This window comes from Sipha flava, unplaced genomic scaffold, assembly GCF_003268045.1.
Source record: "Sipha flava isolate LNK unplaced genomic scaffold, YSA_version1 310_pilon_pilon, whole genome shotgun sequence".
Taxonomy (NCBI): Eukaryota; Metazoa; Arthropoda; class Insecta; order Hemiptera; family Aphididae; genus Sipha; species Sipha flava.
In genome coordinates, this window is record NW_020272989.1 from 160,389 (window position 1) to 185,815 (window position 25,427).

Below are 25,427 nucleotides of genomic sequence, written 5' to 3' on the forward strand. Positions count from 1 at the left end.
TAAATTATTTTAAGTGAAGTTATTTTAAATAAAAAAAAAAAATAAAAAAAGTGAAGTTCTGCATATAATGTACCTATCTTATTTTATATTACTCTAACTCAAATATTTATTTTAATAAAATTAAAATATGTAAATCTTAATGCCATAATGAGGTAATCATTTGAACTGAAAAATACAAGCCTGTATTCAACAAACATAGATTGACAATAATCATCGTCGGAAAATGAAAATTATTACGAGTTATTAATAAATTATCAAACGAGCGATTTGAACATTATCTCAATATTTTTTATTGATATATTACATAACACAGTAAACGTTCGGTTATCTTGAAAAGCGTTTAACTTTTCAATTAAAATAACAGGAAAATTTAAAAATACACTGCCGTGCCTTTTTAACGGGCTATCCGAATAATAAAAAGTGAAGTAAGTAAGTTTAAAAACCAACGCGTTTCGGAGCACGAAATAACACGCACGACGCCGATCCCGATAGTACGCGTCGTTGTTTTCATACAATGTCGACGGTGTACCGGCACGTCTACGACGGTGGACCGGTTCCGCGAAGCGAAACGTGCCGACCACACGCGTGTCACAAAACGTCCGTACAAGGGATGTCCGGACAAAAGGTGAGTCACGTCCGTTTCGTTTTGAACATAGACCAGTCACCTTTCGACCGGCCGCTGTCCCGGACGCGTTATTGCACCCCGCGTAATAACGGCCGTTCGACACGCACACGGGCGCCGAGTCGCCTTTCACGAATAATAAATAAATAAGTCGGGGCCGAAGATTGTGATCGAAACAAGAACTACGAACGACGCGCTTACTGCAGATTGCGATCGTTTCGAGTGTGCCCGCGCGATCTCACCCCCAAATCTACCACGATCCGAACGGACGTCGTAATAGCGAAATCGGTTTCCAGATTCGTATACATCACTTCTCGAGAGTGTACGCGAAATCGACGGCGATGCGTTCCACAAGGCACGCTCAGGGTAAGTAAATAGGCGCACCTGCACCTGCATGTAGAGGCGTGTCCAGGATCATAATTCAGGACAAACTCGGTTATAAGAATAACTATTGATTAGTATAATGTAAACATTGTCTTTGTAAAACAATTTTGAATATATATTTTTAAATGCACTTTGTAGGTAGTTAATCATAATATAATATAGTTATAACACTAAATAAAATACAAAAATTCTTGTTGTTTTTTTTAAAATACATGTTTTGGGTATACTGAAGAGTCAAATTCAAGGTAAGCCCGGATCTACCAGTCCTACCAACTGGACACGCTTCCGGCTGTATGACGGGGTTCCGCATTTGTCTGGTTTTTGCTGCGCTCGCCGTTTAATTTACGCATGGTGTACGGTACAAATGTTACCTGGGCGAACAACATACCGTGTTAAATGTTGGATTTGTACTGCACCGTTACGAAACCATATGTTAGTTTTCGTCGATAATACCAAGTGATTCTTACTACACAGTATTTGTCAATCGTAACGAATGAAACGATATTTGTACATGACTAGAATTTAAACGTTTAAAATAAAAAACTTTATACAACATTGAATGTATATAATTAGTTTTTCGTTTTTAATCTGAGACTTGTTGTAAAAATTTACTAATATTCAAAAACAATTATTTAAAAATTAATGAAAATTTAAAATCGTATAAATATCTTATACTTAGTTAAATATATAGAAATGTACAACCAATGGGTATTGAACAATTATTTACATTTTTTAATTGTTTATTAAATATTAAGTAAATATATCTATGCTATGTGAGTTCTTGTCGACAATCGAATACCTATCAAAAAATAATCAACAATTAATAACATGAATAACTCACATGTGTAGTTTCATTCTACTCTTAGACACTACTTTATAGTTAACCATTAGCTGGTGTTTGTGTGGTGTACTGTTATTTTGTCGGATACTGTAGTGGTCATTTGGTAGACGAATGCCGTCGAAACGCGCACCTGATTTCGGTGAATAATTCCGTGGAATATATTTTTGAATAATTACAATAAAGAGAATAAAACAATTATTATATAGTCTTATTATAATAATATCATCACCGGTGCTAATCCTTTCCCTGTTAAAACTAATCGTCATTTTCCAATGTTCGCAGATATAGAAGGTGTGAACAATTTTGATGTGTTTTTGGGCGGATCGTGCAATCCGACAACGTGGCGTAAAGATTTGGCCATACCGTATCTCCAACAGGCCAGACTAACTTTTTACAATCCGGTAAGTAAAAAATTTTACTGATTCTAATACGCCATAATTTATTATGACGTGTGCATTAGTATTTCATGTGTGTAAAACATTTAGATTCTGACCATTTATCCACAGGTACTTGGTTATTGGTCGAGTTATAAGAAAGACGAAATATTTTTAGATCGTGTCGAGTGTGCTCTGAGTAATGCGTTTGCTGAATTACGACAAAATAATAGTAAAATATATTATGTGATTTCGATAATGTATGATCAAACTGTGTGCATGCTTACATGGTTCTTACAACCTCGGCACGTAAGATATCGAAAGACGGCGACGCTGAACCGAACGCACTAGGTACTTAGCCACCTTGTGCCAATTTATAAAAATGCCGCCCTAATATAACTGATATTTATTCATAAAAAAATAAGTGGGGATTTCACATTAGTTAGTTAAATATTCAGGTATCGTGAAACTGTAATCTTCCACATATTACTAATATAAAACAATAATGTAACACGTAAAAATCTGAGGACGTGTAATATGTCACTAATATGTGTTCGTTATAGTTTGTAGCTTGTTTGATTTTCATCATCATTACGGTAGGTGGTCATACGTAAGTTGTTATCGTCTTCTTCGCTTGACCTTGATAAATTTGTACGTGGTGTTGCTGTTCATTGTTCATCTGTTCCGTTAGATTGTATTGCCTAACTCAAACTTACCGGGCGTTTAACGTCAAACTGGTTACCTACTTTATCTTTAGAAGGTACTTTATTCTATTTTCAAATATGCCTACAACGCCTATGATCACTCATTCTAACAAAGGATTAAGCTCGACATCCATTGTTAAGTAGTAATAAAGTTATAACTTTATATGATATTTGAAAATTCCTGGTTACTATTCAAGAGAGTTTTTCTTCTTATGATAAAAAACTTGAAACCATTGTTAAAAATATAAAAGGATTTGAAATTAGTCTTAAATCATTCTCTACTGATATTGATAATCTCAACACTGAATTAAACCTTGTCAAGGAGGAAAAAGCTTCTTTAGCTTTTGAAATTAAATTACTTCATGAAAAAGTTAAAAAGTTAGAGTCTGAGTACCATTGTGATCCTGCCACGTAAAAACATAACATATATCAAGAGTCTCTTGGAAGATTGTCAAAGGCTAACAATCTTATGATTTTCAACGTTCCCCTTTCGGCTAATGAAAATTTGGAAAATTTTCAAAACAAAAATTTTAGTTGATGACCTATTCCAGGACTTGGCATTCTAATGCCCCTATACCTCAGTTAAACGAATTGGCCCAGTAGGATCCCGTCCTTATCCTATTGTTGTTCAGCTCAACTCCTATATATTATACATATTTCTAGTTTTATGATTTTCATAGTTTAAATATATACCTAGGTATTTATAAAATAGAAATCTACATAATATTTTCTATAGATGTATGTAACTTTACTTTGCTATTTTGTAATATTCAAATTTAATTTAATGGTCATCAGTAATGTCATCACTAAATCATAGACAAAGTGATGTGTCATATACTTATATTGTTAAATATTAAGTATATATAAAATAAATATTTAGATTAAATAACAAAAAATGTTTACAATAATAGCTTATGATTTAATTCATGATTGTGAGTATGATATAGTGGTAATGGTTGAGTAATTATTCTAAATGTTTGTGTAGTGATATGAGAGGTATTGTAAGAAATGAGATGTGAAATCGGAGTAAGATTTCAGTGGAGTTGAGAATATGTAGCATTCCATGGATAGGATGATTTTGATTGTAGTTAGTGAGATGTGTATAAATATGGAACAAGGAGTGTGAGTAAGTTGGATAAAGAAGGATATGGAAACTTATAGTTGACAAAAGATCAGGGGAATTTATGGAAAAAACTTATACATTACTATGACCATTCACTTAAAAACCATCCAGATAGGCACGTAAAAATATACTCGTATTTACAATATAATAAAATTGCGACTGACTATGAATAAATAAATAAAATAAAAAAAACTGTAACATAAAAATAGGTTGTACTTTACAATTATAATAATAATAATCCAGGCTTAGCTTTTATTTATTTATATTAATAAACTATTCGTTTATTTATATATCGTGTTTTAATACGTTTGCGATTTCTGTTTCATAGCAAGTCGACCATTGGAGTGAAGATCTCATTGAAACCGAGCACGCAGCCAAGGAGAACGCGTCCATTTTGTTATACGTGATTGACAGCCAGACCAGAAATGTGGTCGGCGGCATAGAATCAGCAAGCCTCACTTGCGGTCACCGAAACAACCTGGTGTTGGTCATCCATCCACCTGACGCAGTGACCGGATCAACAGTGGCCGGTGAACAAATCTCTTCCAGAGAAGCAGACGACATACGAGAAGCCCTAACGGTGCTGCATGAAATCGCTACTGACCAAGGGATATTGGTGTTCGACAATATACCGCTTGCCTTGCGTGGAATAACCCAGGTGAGCCAATACAGTAATAATTGTACGCAGCGTACAGTAGCGCAACGATATATCCACGTTTTGAATGTTCAATTTTAAACTCAAAAGCGTTTCGCGTACGTTTTGATCTTTTGATCTTACGCACACTCTTCTCCCGACACCCCTGTTTATTTGTACCCCTTATTTTCCAAATAATTATCAATTTTTTTTTAAAAGCAGTACCGCCTTATGGTTATGTGAGACCCTTGAAACACCTATATTGTATTGTTTATACTTTTTAACGCACAATAAATTAAAAAATATATAATTTTATACTTTATCAGTAAAAAGTTTTATTCGAATCTTTGTTATTTTATTATTTACTATAAACATTTCAAAATTATACGATCAAAAAGTATTTTTCTTGAAACGAGTACATATCAGTTATTTATAAGTCATTACATTTTATAATTAAAAATAATATTATTCATATAACAAAACTAAAAAAATATATAATATATAATTGATCTAGGTCCTAGATTCTAGGAGATAAGATAATAGTTTGAATAGTTAAAGTTACGTATACGATAAAATATTTTATAAATAACACTCATAATACTTTTAATTTAATATTTAGAATACAATTTTCATTGATAAAATAACATGGTTTTTATACAAACAAAATTTTAGTATTATGATTTAAGATTTATTTAACAAATACTTTAAATAAAAAAAAAAATGTTCAGTTATGATAGTTTATAAATAATGTATTTTTTTTAATTAAAGACCCTTAAAATGTCTTTAATTTTACAAGTAAAAAAAATCGCTTAATGGTTTAACAATTGTATTCAAGACCAATGCTAAGTTTTTTTACTGGTTGTTAAAATCGTAAGATGTAAGATTGTAAAATTATAAGATTTAACAAAATCGTGCTTTTATAACGTTCTTAAAACTCGTAAGATAAAAACAATCAGTTTATGAATAATTAATATTTGATGAAAAAAATTACCCGTAATCAAATCTTTGGGTAATATTTCACAATCAAAAAATAACTTGAAAAATTCAGTAGGTCCTCATATTTGAATCGAATCGCTTTATAACATTTACAAACAAAACGACTAGCACTAGAAACCCGTGTCTTATCGGATTATTGTTTTCCATTTAGATTTTGAAACACGAAACCCATCAGAGTAACAGTACTACCAAGAGCAACATCACATACGGGTGAGAAACCTTAGATCAGTATTATAATGTCATAATTATATAATATTATATAATATTACGTGTAATAACTACAATGTGGCTGACTCGTATTGTACAACTGTAATTCTCGTTTTAGAAATATACGCCATGTGTTTAACATGTTTGACACTAAAGTTTCCGGAAAAATTAACTTTTTTGACGTACGTATTACATGAAAAGTCACAGCTCACAATTGATATACAATCGTTCGCGTTCTGCGCTACACTCGTTATACTAATGATAATAGATTTTTAATTTCCCCGCAGGCGATGGTGGCTCTTCGGTTACTGACTAATCAAAATACATCCGAACGCGAGATAATGAATCTTAAGTTCGAAGATTGTAAAGGTAATTTAACGCATTAAACTGTATTAAGGGGATCGGAAGCGGTTTTTTTTTGTTAAAACTTTTTGATCTCAATATGATATTTTCATACCAGATATCCCATATGATTCACGATGCGATGGAAATACCGAAAACAAAATTGAATATGTTATAAAGTTTAAAAGTTATCGATTTTCTCAATATTAAAAGGTATTAAAAATGTTTTAATATTTTAATGATCAAAATTAAATTTTTTACTGTGTAAAATATAAAATTAAAATAATAATAAGAAACTGTTGATGTCAGGACTGCTGAGGTATGAACGTGATTAAATAAGACACAAGCCTTTTATTTAAGAAGTATTTTTTAATTTAATAACACTAATTAAAATAATTACACGACGTATATTTTTTTGGTACATAGTTGTTTTGTTGCTTTAAAAGTTCGTGAATTTTTCATTTAAATACCTATGCACGTGGGAGTTAATTATTTTTAAAAAATGAATAAATCTTCACAATCCAATTTATCATCTTGGATTTCTACTGAGCCAAAATCAAAAAAACAAAAAAAATTAATAGCTTAGAAATTTTTTGAGTTCTAATAATCACGAGGAAGTTGAAGATCAGTGCAATAAGTTAATAGCAGTTAAATCTGTTAGTATGTTTGATATTGGAAAATTTGTAAATGATAGTATTAATAAGTTGAATATCAAAGAAAAATTATTAAACAACCCACGAAGTCCTCCAAACAATTATAAGTTTCCTGTGAGTGGAAAATGAAATTTGCGATTCCAACGTCATTGGATAGATCAGTATTCATGGTTGACCTACTCAGATCTGTTAAATGGCATTTTGTGCAAATATTGTGTAGTTTTTTCCAGGGAATAAGCAGGAAAAGGAAATTCCATTAAATTAGGGACTCTGCGTTGGAAACTTTTCAATCACATTCAATTTATTTGTACCGTAAAAAGTCTGTAGAATCTGATGAACACTTTTTATCTGCACAACGGGGTTTACAACCAAATATTGTTCAACAAATTGATATAGGTTAAATAAACAGATCGAAGAAAATAAAAAAACTTCGTCCATTAGTTAATACTATAATAATAATGCATTATTAACTAACCCATGGGCAGGCAAGAAATTCCATTTTAGGGTACTTCGGATTTTGGACGAAGCTATCATAAATAATGGTAATTTTCGTGAAATTTTACGAATGCGTGTTGAATCTGGAGATTCTAAATTAAAAAATCATACTGAAAATGCTCCATGTAACGCACTTTATACTAGCCCGGATATACAAAATGAATTTATTTCGATTTGTAGAAATTTAATTCTTGAAAAAATAGTCAATAGAATAAATAAATCAAAGTGTTTCAACTATGGTAGGTGAAATAACCGACATAAGCAAAATTGAAAAAATGTCATTATATATGCGATACATAGATGTCTGATAATTATAATGAATTTAAAATAAGAGAAGATTTCTTAACATTTGTTCCAGTAATTGATTTTACCGAAAATAGGATATCAAGTATTTTAAATTCATTAAACAGTATAAAAATACGTTTAGAATTATTATGTGGTCAAGGTTATGATGGAGCGGCGGCTATGAGTAGCCATTTAAATGCCGTACTAGCTAAAATTAGAGAAAATTATCCTAAAGCACTGTACGTCCACTGTAGTGCTCACTCTTTAAACCTAGTATTAAGTCATTCTTGTAAAATTCAATAATTTCGAAATTCTATAGGAACAATCCATACCATTTGTAACTTCTTTAAATCATCAATTCAGCGTACAGAAATATTAAAACAAAATATTTTTAAGTATATACCAATATTGCGTGTGGTCAGTTCAACCTTTGAGATGAGGATGTGATAGGATATGTTTACTAAATAATCACTAGACTGTGAATATTTATTATTTATTGACAAATTATTTTAAGTCCAAAAAACATTTATTCATTGAAATTAATTCTAAGTATAATAATCACGGTATTATCTTATGTGGAGGTTCTTGCTAAGCTTGGATTAAAACACATCTGAATATTGGTCTATTTGGGACTCCCTTATATACCCTGATTCTCATAATTGGATTATCCTAACCGGGGAGGGCCTAGTGAATGCTAAACCACTCGTATTATGCGGTTCACCTTGGCATTTTAGATTGATGCTACTTATATTTTGTGTATCCAACATTAGATTACCTATGTAATCAGTTGACCTCGTGAATTCCGCATTTTGCATGTATCCTACTGATGCCTTTCTATAATAGTTGTTTTTAATATTTATTATGTACTATTTGTCTTCTCTACAATATAATTCGTAAGGACCTACATCTCTGTAATATATCATATTGATGCCTTTCTATAATAGTTATTCTTAATATTACACTTTGGAATGTAGCCATACGGTATATATAATATGTGTTTGCGTTACTTTCTGATTTAAATTAATAGTTCCTTTCTATTGTTGCGAATATTATATTATTTATAATAATTTCCCAATCTCTACTATTACGATTTATGTGGTCCCTCCTATGTAATAAAATTCGTAAGGATCTACATTTATGCATGTTCGTAACACCAAGAACTAGTGATGAGCACATCCGAATTTAGGAAATCTAGATTTCATGGATTATCCGGATTATTCAATTCAATTACAAATACTATTCCTATAATCAAGGGCGTGCCCAGGATTTTGTTTTGGGAGTGGTTTAATTTTTTTGACGTAAGTATGAAATTTACATTTATATCATTAAAATAAGTAGATATAAAATAAATGCAATAATAACCTTTGCAACATTTTACAAAAAGTTAACTGCGATCTTTATGAAGCATATGAACATATTAAAAACATATCCGACATTTTAATGAAAATGCGAGAAAATGCCAATGAAGAATTTTCAATTTTATTTAATAAATCTAAAACCATGTTAGAATCAGTTAATAATAAAATAGCTATGCCAAGAATTAATTATCGCCAAACTAAACGCATCAATATTGAAATCAATGATCCCGAAGAATATTTTCGAATTTCAATTTACATACCTTTATTAGACGACTTTTTCAACAACTAAATGAACGATTTAATAACAAGAAACAATTAATAATAAGCCTACAAAACTTTATCCCTAAATTTTGTGGCAACAAAAAATATAAAGATATTAAATCTTGTGTTGTTTTTTTTTTTTTTTTTGATAATCCAAACTCACTGGCTAATTGAAGCAGAATTTTTGCTATGGCAGACAAAATGTACCAAGATTTTGGAAAAAGATAGGCCATCAAATGTTTTAAACGCGTTGTCCCAGTGCATTTTAGATTTTTTCCGTCAATTTCTTATTTATTGAATGTGTTGGGAACTTTGCCCGTATCAACACCTGACAGAACGTTTTCAACTTTAAAATGCCTAAAAACGTTTTTAAGAAACAGAACCGGACAAGAAAGGTTAGTAGAACTAACGTTCTTATGAGTGTACATAGAGGTATTTAAATTGACACTGAAGAAGTTATCAAAAGATTTTCAAATACCTCAAGGAAAATTAAATTAGTATAGTCATATTGTAGTACGTTGAATAAATTTTTGTTTTTTTGATATATATATATATATATATATATATATATATATATATATATATTTAACTTGTATACTAAAGTATAATAAAATATAATTATTAATGTAGTAATATAAGATGATGTACCTCCGTAGTTACCTATCGAAATTTTAAAAAAATGTCATGTTCTTAATTTAAATGTTTTTATAATTTCATATTTTTAACATAATATAACATATTTATACTCTAACTCCCCCCCCAAAAAAAAAAAAAAAACATTTTTCTGGCTACGGTCTTGACGACCGCGATACTATAGTAGATAATCGACAACTATTAACTACACTAACTTAATAATTAATAAACTTCTCGATGAACTATAATTTGTGTTCAAAATACTTATTGCGCTATTATGTAATCAATGGATAAATTAATATGTGTAGTAAATATAACAGTTGGTCATCGTATAGCGTTGAACACTTAATAAATGATGACGTCACTATAACCGAATGGAATATGAACTTTTAACTCATTATTTCTACTTACACTAATTATTATTATTTACTCTCAAAAAACACATTTCATGACGTAAATGTAACACACAACCCTTTATTAACCATTTCCGAACCCCACAGTGATTTTATTGAAATTTAAAAAAAGGTTATGACCATTATTATTGTAACTGTACATACACAGCTGTTGGAACTATACATCAAGAATATTTTACGTTCGATCAATTTCATCTTTTCTCTTCTAAATATTATCTTCGACTACCGGAAGAACCCAATCGAAAATTCGACGGATTCGATATCAGTAAGTTTTAAAACGAAAAATTTAAATTTAAAAAATATTACGAGTAAAGAATGTTATTAAAATATAATAACTGTTATTAAATGTTTCCTTGTTGGATGTCCATGTTGTGCAACAGCCGATAGATCGTTGTGTCTGCCACGAGAATGTACAAATACGACTGGATCTTCAAAAATAGTAGATATTTATCTGGTAGGTGAAAACGGTTATGATATCAAATGGACAAAAGACATCGCAGTTCCTATGATTAAGTGAGTAATATTAGTGTGTAATTTTTTATCACTCGTTATTGGTTTAATCATATTGCTCTTTTTTTTTTTTAGAAAAGCCAATTTAACGTATCACATAGTAACGAAGATGGATTTATCGTTTTTATCGAATGCGTGTACGATGTTATTTGTAATCCCAAATAATTCAAGATCGTTAGCAACCATGACGCTGGTAAATTACATTATTATAATCATTAAATCATATTTAAGAATGATATTTTTAAATATTGATGATAATTTTTATATGATTTTTTTAGGCAGCATATTGTATCGCTAAAAATTGTAAAATGGTTTTATGTATACAGCATCTCAGCAAAAATAATAGTACTGTTCGTGGAGAAAAGGTATTAATATATAATCAACACACATAAACATATTAGTATTATATACATTATTACTATGTATTTTTGTATATTTTTTTTTATTTTTTTTTATTAAGAAACGTATAAGTGCCCAATTTAATTGATCAATATTTATTATTTCAGTTAACGCAAACAGCGATAAATGATTACAATCGTGGTAGAATGTACTTGGCAGATTTTGCATCTCGAGGAAAAGTGCCTGTTTCCGAATCAATCGCTGAAGCGGTCGAAATCGTTTTACAAAAATGTCAATGGAATAAATAAATATTTTTTTAACTTTATTTTTGAAATTTAAAATATTAGTATGTTAAAGGTTTTTTATTTTAATAACGTCTCGTAATTTAAAATACTTCTTCTGGTATCTATACATATTGTTTTAATATTAATTATAAACAATTAATTAGTTTTTCATTGTAAAATTCAATTTTTTTTAGAATACTACGTACATTTTTATAAAAAGTTTATATGTAAGCTAAGCGTCTCCCCTTGAGTGAGTAGAGCGGAGGTGGAAAAGAAATAAATGTCCATACCTTTGGATTATAAACTAATGAGTTATATTTTTGTAAATTTTTTACTTACACGTAATAAAACTTATATGATATTAACATGAAATGATTATTTATTTTTGAAATTACCTTTGTCAGCCTTATATGAATGCCTGCAGATGTCCATGTATACACATATATAACATATATGTAATAGCTAATGTTCTGTTGTAGAATATATTCTGTGTCACGCTTAAATTTCAGTCAAAGCAATCGAAGAAAGAAATACGAATGCAAAAAAAAAAGGTATAGTGTATACTATTCTGCCGATACATAAAATCGCAATAAGAACGACGAACAGTGGCGCACGTAGGGGGGGGTTAAGAGGTTGTTACTTCCTCCCCCCAAAATGTTCTCCGAGGTATAGGTTAAAATTTACAAATTTTACAAGTTTGAAATATGAATAACTAGTATTGAATACCTACTATCATTGATTATAGATTAGTCTATTCTATAATCAATGCTTTTAGGTATCTATGATGTGGTAGATATATAATAATATTATGTCATTATCATTTATCTCTATTAAAAATATGGTCTTTGAATAAACATAAATTTGATAAAATAATTTTGATAAAAAAATTATAATGAGAATACGAGTATAACTATTATGCATTAAGTACCTATCTAATTTTGTCCCATACATAAATTTACAATTTTTTTTTTGTTCAAATTTCATGCACAGCTTTTTTCTTTGCTTGAGCTATCACCAAAAAACACTTAACTAGCGAACAGTATGTCAATTATGACAATTATATTAACGAATATTTGCTTGTATTCAATTTATGAATGTCTAACTAGGTATTGTCATAATGCTATTTGTATATTTTTAATTTTTTGCTTTTTATATCTAATATCAGCTTTTATTTTATGCGGTTGATATTGATGAAATAATAAAATGTAATAAACAAGAATATGAATGTAATAATGATATATCTTTTTATGTAGGAAAAACTTTAAGTTTGATATAATGATATTTTTGTTTTGGTTTGAGTGTATAATTATTGTTTGTTATTTCTATCACAGTTATTTAATGATGAAAAGGTGCTTGCATTAAATAAGCTTTGGATTCCAATGCCTGGTTATAATTTTCCTAAAACTGGAAAAAGAAACTTAAAATTCCAGTACATTTGGCTTTTGCAATATAAATGGTTATGTTTTTCTAAAAAAGAAAATGGTGCATACTGCAAACTATGTGTATTTTTAGTCTTGATAAAAGTGTTGGAAGAGGCAACCATCAAGTCTTAGGTAAATTGGTTTTTAAAAAAAATTTGATAACTGGAAAAAAGCACTTGGAGTTAACGGATTTTTTAAAACACATGAAGCTTCAGATTATCATGAAACTTGCCAATACAAGTATGATGCTTTTTTTTGCTGTAAAAAATAATCAAGTTGAATCAATTGAAGTTCAGGTCAATGATAATTTAAAGAAAGAAATTCAGGAAAATCAAAATCGTATTATTCCTATGATAAAAACGGTATTATTTTGTGGAAAGCAGGGAATTGCACTCAGAGGTCACAGAGATAGAGGTATAATTGGTATTGAAGATGACAAAATGCATAATTATGACAATTTTAGACAGTTATTGAGATTTAGAGTCGACGCTGGTGACAAAGATCTTGAAAATCATTTGGTGCCATGTGCTAAAAATGGTATGTACACAAGCTGGCACATACAAAATTAAATATTAACGACTTATAACATTCTTATTCTACAACACTTTGTAAAAAACATCAACGCTGCAAAATCATTCACAATTTTAGCTGATGAAACAAGTGATATATCAAAGAAGGAAAAATTAACTTTATGTATCAGATATGTTAATTCTGGTGAAAAAGAAATTGAGGGAAAATTTGTACAGTTTGTTGAAGTAAAAAATATGAGTAGAAGGCATTAGCTGATACAATATTACAAAACTTTCAATCTTTAGGAATAGAAACAAAATATATAGTTGGACAATGATATGATGCAGTAAATTTAGCTGTGTCTTTTACTTGCCAAATTTCTGAAATAAGAAATTGTATAGATACTATGCAGACGATTTGTAATTTCTTTGGATATCCTAAAACATTAAATATTCTCCAGTCTACAATTACAAAGATATTTTCAAGTGAAAAATTACAAAAGCTAAAATCATTTTTCTCCAATAGATTGGTAGATTAAGCGCCATGATGCTGTCATGCTATTTCATGAATTCAGCCTGCAATTATATCTTCTATAGAAGAAATTTCTTTTTGGACAGATGTTGATACATCATCAACAGCTAATCAACTTTCAGCTTCAATAAACCAATCTATGTTCCAAGTATCATTCATAATTTTAGTTAAATTATTTTCAATATCTGTGCGACTGAGTAGATTTTTACTAACTGAAAGTTTAGATTTAAAACAAGCTCTTTATTTTGCCAATGTTACTCAAAACGCATTAAAAGATATTCGTGTGAATGCTATTAAAGAGTTTAGTAGAGTATTTAAGTCTGTTGAAACATATTGTAATAAAATTGGAATTGATGTTTGTATTCCCAGAATATCAGGTCGCCAAGCACATAGAAGTAATGTAGCCATAAACAATCCAGAAAGTTATTACCGTGTTACAATATTTATCCTTTTCTTGAATAATTTTATAGATCAACTGCATGATCGATTTTCAACACACGAGAATATATTAAGCAGCTTTACTTGTTTATTTCCTAATTCTGACTTTAAAATTAGCAATGATATCGAAGAAAGTTTTAAATTACTTTCAGAAATATATAAAAATATAATATATGAAAATAATTTAGGTGATATAAGTGAATATTCGAAAACTGCTGAATTACAATTATGGCAAAATAGTTTTAAGCATCAGTCAGAAATTATTCAAACAAAAAAAATTGTTACAGGTCTGTACTTTCAGTGCGATCCTCAAACATACCCAATCATTTCAAAATTGCTGCAAATATTTATTACTTTACCAGTAACCACAGCCACTGGAAAACGGTCGTTTTCAACATTACGACGTATTAAGACCTACTAAAGAAATACAATAGGAAAAAATAGGCTTAATAGTCTAGCTTTATTAAATATTCTTAGATATATAGAAGTTCCGAATGATATAATTAATGAGATGAGTAAATCATCAAATAAAAGACAGAGGTTAGGTTAAGATTAAGTTTTAGATTTATAATTACAATGGAAAAAAATAATTAAAAAGTATATTACGTCATATTATAATTTACTTTTAAACTAATAGTGTATGTATAAAATTGAAGTCAAAGTTACATGACAAAAATTATTTAAGTCAAAATATATAAAGGATTTGCATAATTTTGTTAATTGTAAAATGTGTTATATTTTTACCTTGACCCCCCCCCCTCCTCGAAAAAAATCCTATGTGCAGCACTAACGACGAAACAATATTAATATGATCTTTGAAGTTGGATAATATACATTATACCATAACAAAATCTACTTAAAAGACGAATAACTAATTAAAATAAATAAATCAATTTATATTTGCACAGTAAGCTCATCAACCAAGAATAATCATAGTAGCTATAGAATAGAAAATTATATGATGCAAATAATCGAGTAATATGTAAATGGATGACCTTAACCCGGCGCTTGTCAATAGTTGCTCGTTCAAAAACGCAAAATTTGATCAGCTAATTTGTTCGACTTAGAATCGTTATTAAGAAAATATTGCAAATTTTAAATACATCAAAATATATGAAAAAACATAGCATTCGAATATATAGAATTACTTTAAATATTGATCATTGATGTCGCTTCAGACCTTATAGTATTTAACTGAAACAGTTGCCATGGTAATTCCACAATAATTTATTTTATAGTATTACATTAAAAAAAAAAAATTTAATCTGTAATTACCTGATTATAAATTATAATATCAATAAATTAAATTTGGAAAAATGAGTATCGAAGACGAAAAAATTAATTTTGCTTTAGTAGAGGTAAAACATCAAATAGAAACGTTAATGCAACAAAACGCAAAAATAAAATTAATGTTGGAGGAAGAGGTAAACATTTAACTTTGAATTAAACTATTAATAATTACGTTATTCTACTAATTTATGCATGTTTTTTTATTTTATAGAACAACAAAAGTATCAAATTGAAAAAACAGCTTTGCGCTAGGGTACTTATTTCATGAATACGATTTTTAATTAATGGTTTATAAATTATATTTTTAGTGGTGTTCAAGGATAAAATAAAAAACATATTTTATATTTAGAGGCCTTTCAATCAAACAAAAACTGGTGAAATTGTATTTCCAGGAAAAAAAGAAATGGTATTTTGTGTTTCTCGTTAATAAAAAGATCATCATTAAAATTATTTATTTTCATGCAGCAATTGAAATTGGATATTTTGAATCGAGAAATGTTGAAATTAAAATCAGTGTTGGATGGTTTCCAAGAAGATCGCTGCCAAATCGAAAAGGCACGAGAAATTATCAAGTCTATGTGCAACATCGTGAATATTCATCACAGCTGTTGTAATGATTATTTTTTTAAACAAAACAATTTTTTTAGATACCTAATAATGGCAACGAAAACAATACGAATGAATTGATGGAAAACGAGTTAAATGAACTACATAAAGAGTACCAAGTTATAGACAACGAATTTGAGTAAATATCATTATGATAATTTTTCTCTGTTATTGTTCCACGTTGTAATCGTTACCGTACTGATAATTTATTCATAATATGTATATTTTATTCACTTTCAGTCAGGTAGTATTAGACGTGTCCAAATACCGTGTAAAATTAGAGAAATCGAAAAAAGAATTGCACCTCAGCGAGAAACAGTTTGAAGAAGTCCAACGTGACTTTAATGAGGTTAACTCACAATTAGCGGCTATAGAAAAGGTAAGTTAACGTAACGATTTGATGATCCGGATAAATATAAAATATTGTCTTCAGAATACTGAAACCGATGAAGACAGCAAGGCTAAGCAAAGAGCAGAGCTCGATAGTGTTAAAAATCGTTCGGATGACTTAAAATCCATTATGGCACATCAAATGGACGAGTTAAACGAAAAGAAAAAAATGGTTAGCATTATAAAATAATGAAGTATTTATTTGCATTGAACGGTTAATGTATTTCAAATTTTAGTACATGAACGCCCTTCGAGTTAAAGAGTATGAAATATTTCGAGCCAGTAACTTGTGCAAAGAAAAGGCAAGGTTAACAAATGTGTACGAAACTGAATTCAATCAGATAAAAGTGCGTTGTACATAATTTTACAAAAAAAATTCGATTTGATTGTTATAAGTTAAAAGTTATAACTTCAATCGAATTAATGCCAATTCTTCTATGACCTATAAGCTTTACGTTTTTATTACGTTTTTTATTGCGCACTAAATTTTTTATGAATATATTTCTATTTTTAACTTGGAAACAAAAAAATTAAATGTTTATTAATATATACATCGTTCCTCATGTGACTTATTATTATTACCGTTGTTATTAACATTATAATTATTATTATTACTGTTGTATTGTCAACACTTTTTATTTTTCATTGTTAATATTTTTTTAATATTAATATTTTAAATTTAGTATCTGATTTGATATTATACATTTTTGATTAGATATAATCTGTTTTTTACAATATATAAATATACATGTATCTATAAAAAAATTTTATTTTAAGCAAATAATTTCATACGTATTTTAAATTCCTATCAAATGGATATAAAAATACTAATTATGTTTTCTTTTAGGAGTATTTCAAAAAACGTCTTAATCACACAAATCAATTACCCGTTGCATTATTTGCAGCTCAAGAACAATTAGCTATTCAGAAGGAAATAAAAATGTCGGCGGAAAAAACTATAGAAGAACTACAAAAAAAACTTAAAAACATCGTATATATAATATTTTTTATAAATTATACATTAATATATTTGTGTTATATTTAATGATCGTAGATGGGCAATGAGAATGTCGACGGGGACTCTGGTCATAAATTAAGAACATTAACGATGTTAAAGGCTAAAAATAATAAATTAAAGTAAATTGAATAAACTCAATAAAAATAAAAATAAGTCAATAAAAATGAATAGGTAATTATTAATAGTTTATTTTTTAGGAGTGAACTAGAAAAATTAGAAAAGGTTTCAGCTGACATTCAGTACACTTATGACGAAACGAGTCGAATAGCAAATGAACATAAATCTCGATTAGATAAGATAAAAACTGAAACGGATTTAAAAATTAATAAAACCCGGGTCTTTTTAAACGGACTGACCGAAGAATATTTGGATACACTTGACAAACTCCAAAATGAAGTATCTAAAATCGAAGCAGAATCTTGTTTTGAAGATGAACAGCTATCTTTAGTAAACAAAAACTTATTATTTTTCACATAGTTAAGAAGTTGTATGACTTATATGATTTTCTCAATGCTCCTAAATAATGAATTATTGTATTCCAAACTATAAATTATTTTCATTATTTTTGTTGGAGTTTAAAAATGGAATTTTATAATACATTATATTTAATATATACATATTTTGGAAAAAATTATGCTAAAAATTGTATATCTTATCAAGAATTGATTTTAAAACAAAAACGTATTATGTTTTTATGTTCCTTCGTGAATTATCTAATTATGTTGCACAAAATAATGTTTTTAATGTTTATGTGTTGTACAGTCATTACTATTAATTTTATTAATTTATTTCGATTAAATTACTAACAGTTGTTTATTGTATTAAAAAGCTGTCGTTTTAAAAATATATACAACACAATGACGTTTAATAAATTGTTCAATACATTATATGAACTTATTAATTTTTTAATAGGTATCTTCTAAGATGCAAAAACAAATTGATTCACTGTTCAATATTTTTCAAAATGCCCAAGAACAAATAATTAAAATTAAAAATGTACAGAACTGTAATAAGAAAACTCAAAATGATGTTTGCAAGTCGAGACCAGATGCATAAACTAACTTAATTTAGATAAGTGTCGTTAATATTTTAAATTAAAATTAACTTTAATTTTAAAATCTGAGTAAAAAATATTACCATGATGTGTTTTTTTTAAAATTTTTTTGTCGGTGTACACAATTATAATGTATACACTAACTATAATAATTACTCTGATCATCATAATTGTAAACATTTTTGATAAGAAATTTTGTCTAATTAGTACTTTTCGGGAGTTATTTTTAAAAAATTTTCAACAGTTTTCCTAATAATTGCAAAAAACTAACGAAAAATTAAAAAAAAAAAAAAAAAAGATTTATCGATCATAATTTTTTTGATAATGCGGAATTTTTTCTAAATTTTCTCAAATGTTGAGCTATTTATAGATATTTGAAAATTTCAAATTTTCGTGGGTTTTTTCGTAAGATATTGATAAATTATTTTGGTTTGACAAAATATACACGATCATTTCAATATTTGATTTTCAAACACGTATAAAAATGTTTGTAAACTTTCAGCTAAAAGCTTTAATTTTTAGCTGCAAAGTAAATTTTATAAACATTTTGTAACCAATTTTTAAACCTTAATTTTTAATAACAAAAATTAGGTAGATTTTTATGAGATATCTATTTATAATAAATTTCATAAATATATTTTTCTTTCATAAATTTAGTTAAATTTTCTTTTTATTATCCAGTAAAATGTCTTTTTAAAAAACTTCGTTTTACATTTTCAAACATTTTTGTTAATCCAAAATAATTGTATTGACAACTTACAAAAAAAAGCTTGGAAACATAAAATGTTCAAACATCTATAAATATCTCAAAAATGTATTCACGGAGTATACTGAATGGTGATGATAGTGTTCAATAAAAATTTTTGGTCTCTATATTTATTACTTTTTTGATGACAACGAAAACTCAATTTTATTGATAACTAGTATGCCGTAAATATTGTAGTTTTTTTGCAGTTTATCCTAAATTGTTCATAATTATTAGAAAAACTGTTGAAAAATTTATAACTGATAATTGAAAAGCTGGTAAAAAATATGATTCGCGTAAGTAAAAAGGTTGTCAAATCCTGGTGTTATATACATAGGCGTATCTAGGGGGGGCTTGGGAGGGGGCTTAGCCCCCCAGTGCGAATATTAGCCCCCCAAGAATTATTTGTCTTATTTTTGCTCATTTCGTCGAGTAGTCTTATTTTCATTTAGTTTAGTATTTTTTTTTTTTTTAATATTATTATTGTTGTTTTTGCAGCTCCCCCAATATATTTGATCACCCTACGCCTATGGTTATATGATACCTAATAACGGTTTTGGCTGTTATTTTTTGGAGGTGCGACTTAAAAATCACCACTTCGCCGCTTTCCTTACTCAAAAATTAAGTTAAACGTCACAATAATGAAATTAAAAAACATTGTAAAATTAATTATTATCAATGAATGATGTCTATTAGCAGTTTAAATAAATAATAATATATAATTTAGGCAATATATTTTTATACGTATTAAAATATATAATAATAAATAATTAACAGTAGAGTAAACATTTTAAAATTAAGGATGTACCATCACAAAGGCGTAAACAAACAAAAATTATAAGACAAAAATATTGGAACAGAGAGAAAAAATAAACTCATAGGTATTAATAATTTTTAAATTTTATTAGTAATTAACAAATGCAATACGCAGTCTTTGGTATAGGTATACCCGAGTAAGTGTATATATGAGACGAGTTTAAACATTTCCATAATATGAATACTCTTAAATAATTGTATAGACATAATATAAAAATTATAAATTATTTATCTGAACATTGTATAGTATAAGCCATCGAGTCATGAAAAGTCAGAAGTCCTGATATTCATCAGGAAGACAGAACGTCAATAAATAGGAAACAGTAAATAAGCTGATATAGGTATATAGTTATTACTCATTGCTAAGGCTCGGAAGTTGATGACCTTAAAAACATTAAAAAGTGACACAAAAAAAGATGCAAGTATGACTTAAAAACGACAAAAATTTTTTTTAAAAAGTAACTTAAAAAAAATTACAAGTATTTGTTTAAAATGAATAAAAATACATTTTTTAAATATTTTACTCTATTTTACTTTAACATTCTATACACATTTATCAAAACTTACAAAATACTCAAAATATGACATAAAAATGACAACAAATGTCCTTAAAATATGAAATAAAAATATGATAAACATTTGTTTTATAAATTTATCTAAACTTACAAATTACTTAAAAATCGAAATCATTGCATTGTACAATTAGAACGTGTTGTTGTGATGTTATTAGTTAGTAAATGAACGACGATTATCTGTTTATAAATTAATATTTAAATTTGGAAAATTTTCTCTCCACGTCAACTGAAGTGATTGGGAGACGCAGACGAACTCTAACTGACGTTTTAATTTTCTTTATTTCGAAAATATTACGAAAAAATAGTAAAATTTAGATATAATAGATATTATTCACTATAATATGACAATGATGCGACGAATGTAATCGGCGAGATAAAATCGGACAAGTCTTAAGCTATTGGCATAATGGTCGATAAAAAACGATAAGAAGTGAACTAGTGTGAAATCAGTAAAAATGACTAAAAATATGGGAAAATAAATTGAAAATTTAAAAAAACTACTTAAAAAGTAACAAACACCAAAAAATGCAAAATAAGATTTGTTATTCGAATTCATATAATAATGAAACACATTTTCGCCAGGAGAGCATCGCGATGCATGGTCTTAAAAGTTTTTAAAAAAATGCAAAATGCATCAACTTTCGAGCCCTACTCATTACTACAATGGATTTATATATATTAAAAACCAACCAAATATGCGGGAAAAAATCTTTAACATGCACATATATATGCATTAATGTTAAAATATGCACTCAAAATTTATCAAAAAAAAAAATTTAATTTTTGAATATTAAATTAAATTTTTATTAGTAATAATTAATTAGTATTACTTTTTAAATTACATTTACAATTATGTAACCCTACTGTAAAAAAATTGTTTATACTTTTTATTTTGATTTGCACGGAAAAAAATAATTTAGTTATGATTGTATTTGTTTCGGTTGGTCAAACTATATGGGCGGTTACCTTTACTAAAACACTTAGTTGACAGTACCAATAGTTTTTTGTTGGTCTAAGGTATGTTTACACTCGTGCGCTTTCCGCTTCAATTTTCAATTCAACTTGCGTTTCAACATTCAATTCCACTTTCACTAAGCGCATACCTTTATTGAATGCTTCAGACGCATGCTTTTTTCTGTTCACACCAGCGACGTTACAAAACAGTTCACCTTCAGTTCACATTTCAGCATTTTAATAAAAATCATGTCGGATCCAAATCTACTTTTCGGTGTCAGTGCGGCTTACTTAATTATTGCGAGTGCAAATAAAAAACGTTGGAAAAAGCGTTCATTGTGGGTTAAAAATTATTTAAAAAATCAAAATTTCGGAATTATAGATGATTTGCAATTAGACGAAGATATTTTATTTAGAAATTTTACGCGAATGTCCAGAGCCAATTTTTACTCAATATTAAAAATAATTGAACCTCAAATAGTAAAACAAAACACTTGTTTTAGAATGTCTGTTCCACCTAAAATTAAGTTATTAATAACGCTAAGATATTTAGCTAAAGATTCATTTACCTCTTTAATGTACCTGTTTAAAGTTTCTAAGCCATTTATATCGACTATGTTACCCACGGTGTTGAATGCTATAATAGATGCTGTACAACATTATATAAAGGTAAGTAAAATATGTATTCATACAATTAAATTAGGTTTAAGTTATAATTATAAGTAATTACAATTTTTAGATTTTCTTGGGTTTAATACGTTTAATTCATATTTTTTTATAATAACTAACAATAAGTAGAGCATATTAGGAAACATTTTATTATTATTTATTATATGTACATATTGGTAATTAGTTATTACATTAAAAATATGAGAATTAAAAATGAAGAATGTAGGTAGGCACATTAAATGTTCTTATTGACTGTATTGAATGATAAATATTCGCCGATTTTTAACGATTTTAAGTTCTCATGTGAAGTCAAATCATCAACTGTGTTCACTGCAAGATTTGTTGACTCGTCAAATACAAAAGACTGAGTATCACTACTGGATGCTCCAACAGAAGTTTCGGGCGATTCAGTCCTAAATCGTTGTCTTTCACATGTTTCCATTTCTTTAATTTGCAAATCCATTAGTATGTTAGTAATCTGACGTTTGGCCAAAATTTGGTTAATGGGTTTAAGTTTCCGTACATTATCTGCTACAAATGTGCCGAATGTACAAAACTCATCTCTTGCAGATATTTCGTCAGCTGCTTTTTTCATAAATTTATACGCCTCGTCTTCTCTCTCATCACGAACACTTTTTTTTAAATTTCTCTTTGCCCTTATAGGCTGTACGAATTCATAATCTGTTGTAGTATTATGCAGATCTTCACATATTTCTTCATTTTATAGATCCTGCAAACATATTTATTACATACATTGAGTATATTCACATATATTAATAATTTATTTTTCCCATAGATTCCCTCAAATGACCAAGAATGGAAATCTATCTCAAATTAATTTAACAAGCTATGGAATTTTCCTCACTGTATCGGTGCTATTGACGGAAAGCACGTCGTAATTCAAAAACCAGAAAATACGATAAGTGAATTTCACAATTATAAAGGAACAAATAGTATTGTTTTATTAGGAATAGCTGATGCTAACTATAGTTTTTTATATGTTAACGTTGGATTCCTCATGTTTTAGTGGCCGATGATGCATTTCTATTAACTGAACATATTATGAAACCATACAACACAGACTTAAACAAAGGTTCTCAAAAAAGAGTATATAATTACAGATTGTCCAGAGCGCGTTGAATAATAGAAAATACATTTGGGTTACTTTCTTCCGTGTTTAGAGTTTTCCGCAAGCCAATAGAAATCAAAGTTGAAGATACAATTGTTAAAATTGTATTAGCTTGTGTTTACCTTCACAATTTTTTAAGAATGCAACCAGATTCTAGACAATTTTATTCAACGTCAGGTTGTTTCGACAGTTATGATACAAGTACAGGGGATATTATTCCTGGATCGTGGAGAGAAATCACTTCAGGTGACACTGGTTTGAGACCATTTCGATCAATTCCACGAAGACCAGCGACAACCGCAACAAACGTCAGGGAAGAATTTATGTCATATATCATGTCCGAAATTGGATCAGTGCCATTTCAGGACATATACTTATAAACAAATACATCAGCAGTTGAATTGTAAAAATATACAGTTATTTTTTTTTTTATTATATTAAGATAAAATAGAGCTACGTATTATAAAAATATAGCTTACAACTTATAACGTACGACTGCGTGCGTATGAGATTATTAGGTAGTTATAAAATAATAAATATAGTGAACTGTATTATATTATGATTTGTTAATCAATTTACACACAATAAACCAGAAATAAATAAACCTAAATATTCTTATTTGTTGTTATCGCAGCTAACCGATAGGTACGTAAACAACACACCGAATCTAATAATAAATACTGGTAAATATTGAATTGCTTAAAAATAAAATAACTTACGTTTTCATTCATGCTTGTCGGGTTACCATGTTCATCGCTATCTCTTGTTTCCCTAGGTGTAGTTGAATCAGAAATGAAAAGTAGCGATTTATACGCAAACCATGGAGAAGAATAATTTTCGTTCGTGCCAGAACCAGATTTTTTTTTAGTATTTTTTGTCGTTCTTTAGAAAAATACGATCGCAAGCTCTTTATTTTAGATTTTACTGACGCGACGTCCATGTTAAATTTTGTGCCGATCGAGACAATGGCATCGTTTCTTTTAATTTTGTTTGTGTAGTCTTTGTGGTTTGCATCCCATAGTATCGGAAACGATCTACATAATATAAAATAGTAATAATAATATGTAATTAATTAAAACAATTTTTTAATTAAAAGTAATTCTTGATAAATAAATAAATTTAATTAATTAATTTAATTAAAATGTAATATTAATATTACCTGTAATCATCAATAAAACGTGTTGTTAGATTTTGGTCTTCGTTTTCAGTCATTTTTATACAAATAACAAATACACACAAAATATAAAATAAAATAATAATAAAATAAATTTTTTAATAATTAATAATTAATTTCTAATAATAAAATAAATATATCAGTAAATCAGGAAAAAAAATAAAATACAAAAAAGGCACGACGTGTTGAACGGATTCCCACCGATCGCGGGAGACCTTGCGTCGAAGCGTGCGTCACGAAAATGTAACCGTTCAACTCGAAGGGGCATGCGCTATTGAAAGTTTTTTCGTTCAACTCGTGGTGCGTTATGACGCATGCATCTAACGCACGAAAAAAGCGCACAAGTGTAAACATACCATAAATAATATGCATTTTACAATGAACCGGTATTTACAACCACAGTGTATGGTTAAATATTGTTTTCAACTATTTCAATAGGTCCTGTCTATCTTTTACATGGTTGTAAGAACAATACTACAAACAAAATATTATGTATATTTAAAAATAGATTTATATCAAAAAAACCACCTAGGACGCTCAATGATCGATTCACGGTGTCGTGCGTGTGTGCCGTGCCACGGCGCGCCGCGGCGTCCTCTTGCAAGTCGTAGTACTGTCGTATACTGATTGTACAGACTTCATTTACAAG

The 25,427-nt window shown here is 28.5% G+C and overlaps 2 protein-coding genes across 2 annotated transcripts; both read left to right on the forward strand.

Moving 5' to 3' along the window:
• The first annotated feature begins 933 nt into the window (after positions 1-933).
• On the forward strand, positions 934-14,779 carry LOC112686475. The gene is made up of 16 exons (XM_025558752.1): positions 934-988; positions 2,130-2,248; positions 4,377-4,706; positions 5,830-5,888; positions 6,004-6,067; positions 6,173-6,254; positions 10,474-10,590; positions 10,706-10,838; positions 10,911-11,028; positions 11,114-11,200; positions 11,342-11,465; positions 12,758-12,887; positions 12,971-13,416; positions 13,528-13,634; positions 13,964-14,342; positions 14,547-14,779. The coding sequence occupies exons 1-16, from the start codon at positions 964-966 to the stop codon at positions 14,777-14,779; spliced, it is 2,553 nt and encodes an 850-aa protein (XP_025414537.1). The 5' UTR covers positions 934-963.
• An 895-nt stretch (positions 14,780-15,674) lies between these two features.
• Positions 15,675-18,718, forward strand: LOC112686476 (myosin-J heavy chain-like). Its single transcript, XM_025558753.1, has 12 exons — positions 15,675-15,782; positions 15,860-15,901; positions 15,998-16,054; positions 16,114-16,236; positions 16,296-16,393; positions 16,495-16,633; positions 16,688-16,816; positions 16,881-16,991; positions 17,492-17,635; positions 17,699-17,781; positions 17,860-18,109; positions 18,575-18,718. Exons 1-12 carry the CDS (start codon positions 15,675-15,677, stop codon positions 18,716-18,718), a joined length of 1,428 nt encoding a protein of 475 aa, XP_025414538.1.
• The last annotated feature ends 6,709 nt before the right edge of the window (positions 18,719-25,427 follow it).

Excerpts from the sequence above, each read along its gene's own strand:
- LOC112686475 (XM_025558752.1), top strand. The coding sequence starts at position 964 with ATGCGTTCCACAAGGCACGCTCAGG. Across the intron at positions 4,707-5,829 it reads CCTTGCGTGGAATAACCCAG|ATTTTGAAACACGAAACCCA; the intron begins GTGAGCCAATAC and ends TTTTCCATTTAG. Across the intron at positions 6,255-10,473 it reads TAAGTTCGAAGATTGTAAAG|CTGTTGGAACTATACATCAA; the intron begins GTAATTTAACGC and ends GTACATACACAG.
- LOC112686476 (XM_025558753.1), top strand. The coding sequence starts at position 15,675 with ATGAGTATCGAAGACGAAAAAATTAATTTTGCTTTAGTAGAGGTAAAA. Across the intron at positions 16,055-16,113 it reads TTCCAGGAAAAAAAGAAATG|CAATTGAAATTGGATATTTT; the intron begins GTATTTTGTGTT and ends ATTTTCATGCAG. Across the intron at positions 18,110-18,574 it reads AAGATGAACAGCTATCTTTA|GTATCTTCTAAGATGCAAAA; the intron begins GTAAACAAAAAC and ends ATTTTTTAATAG.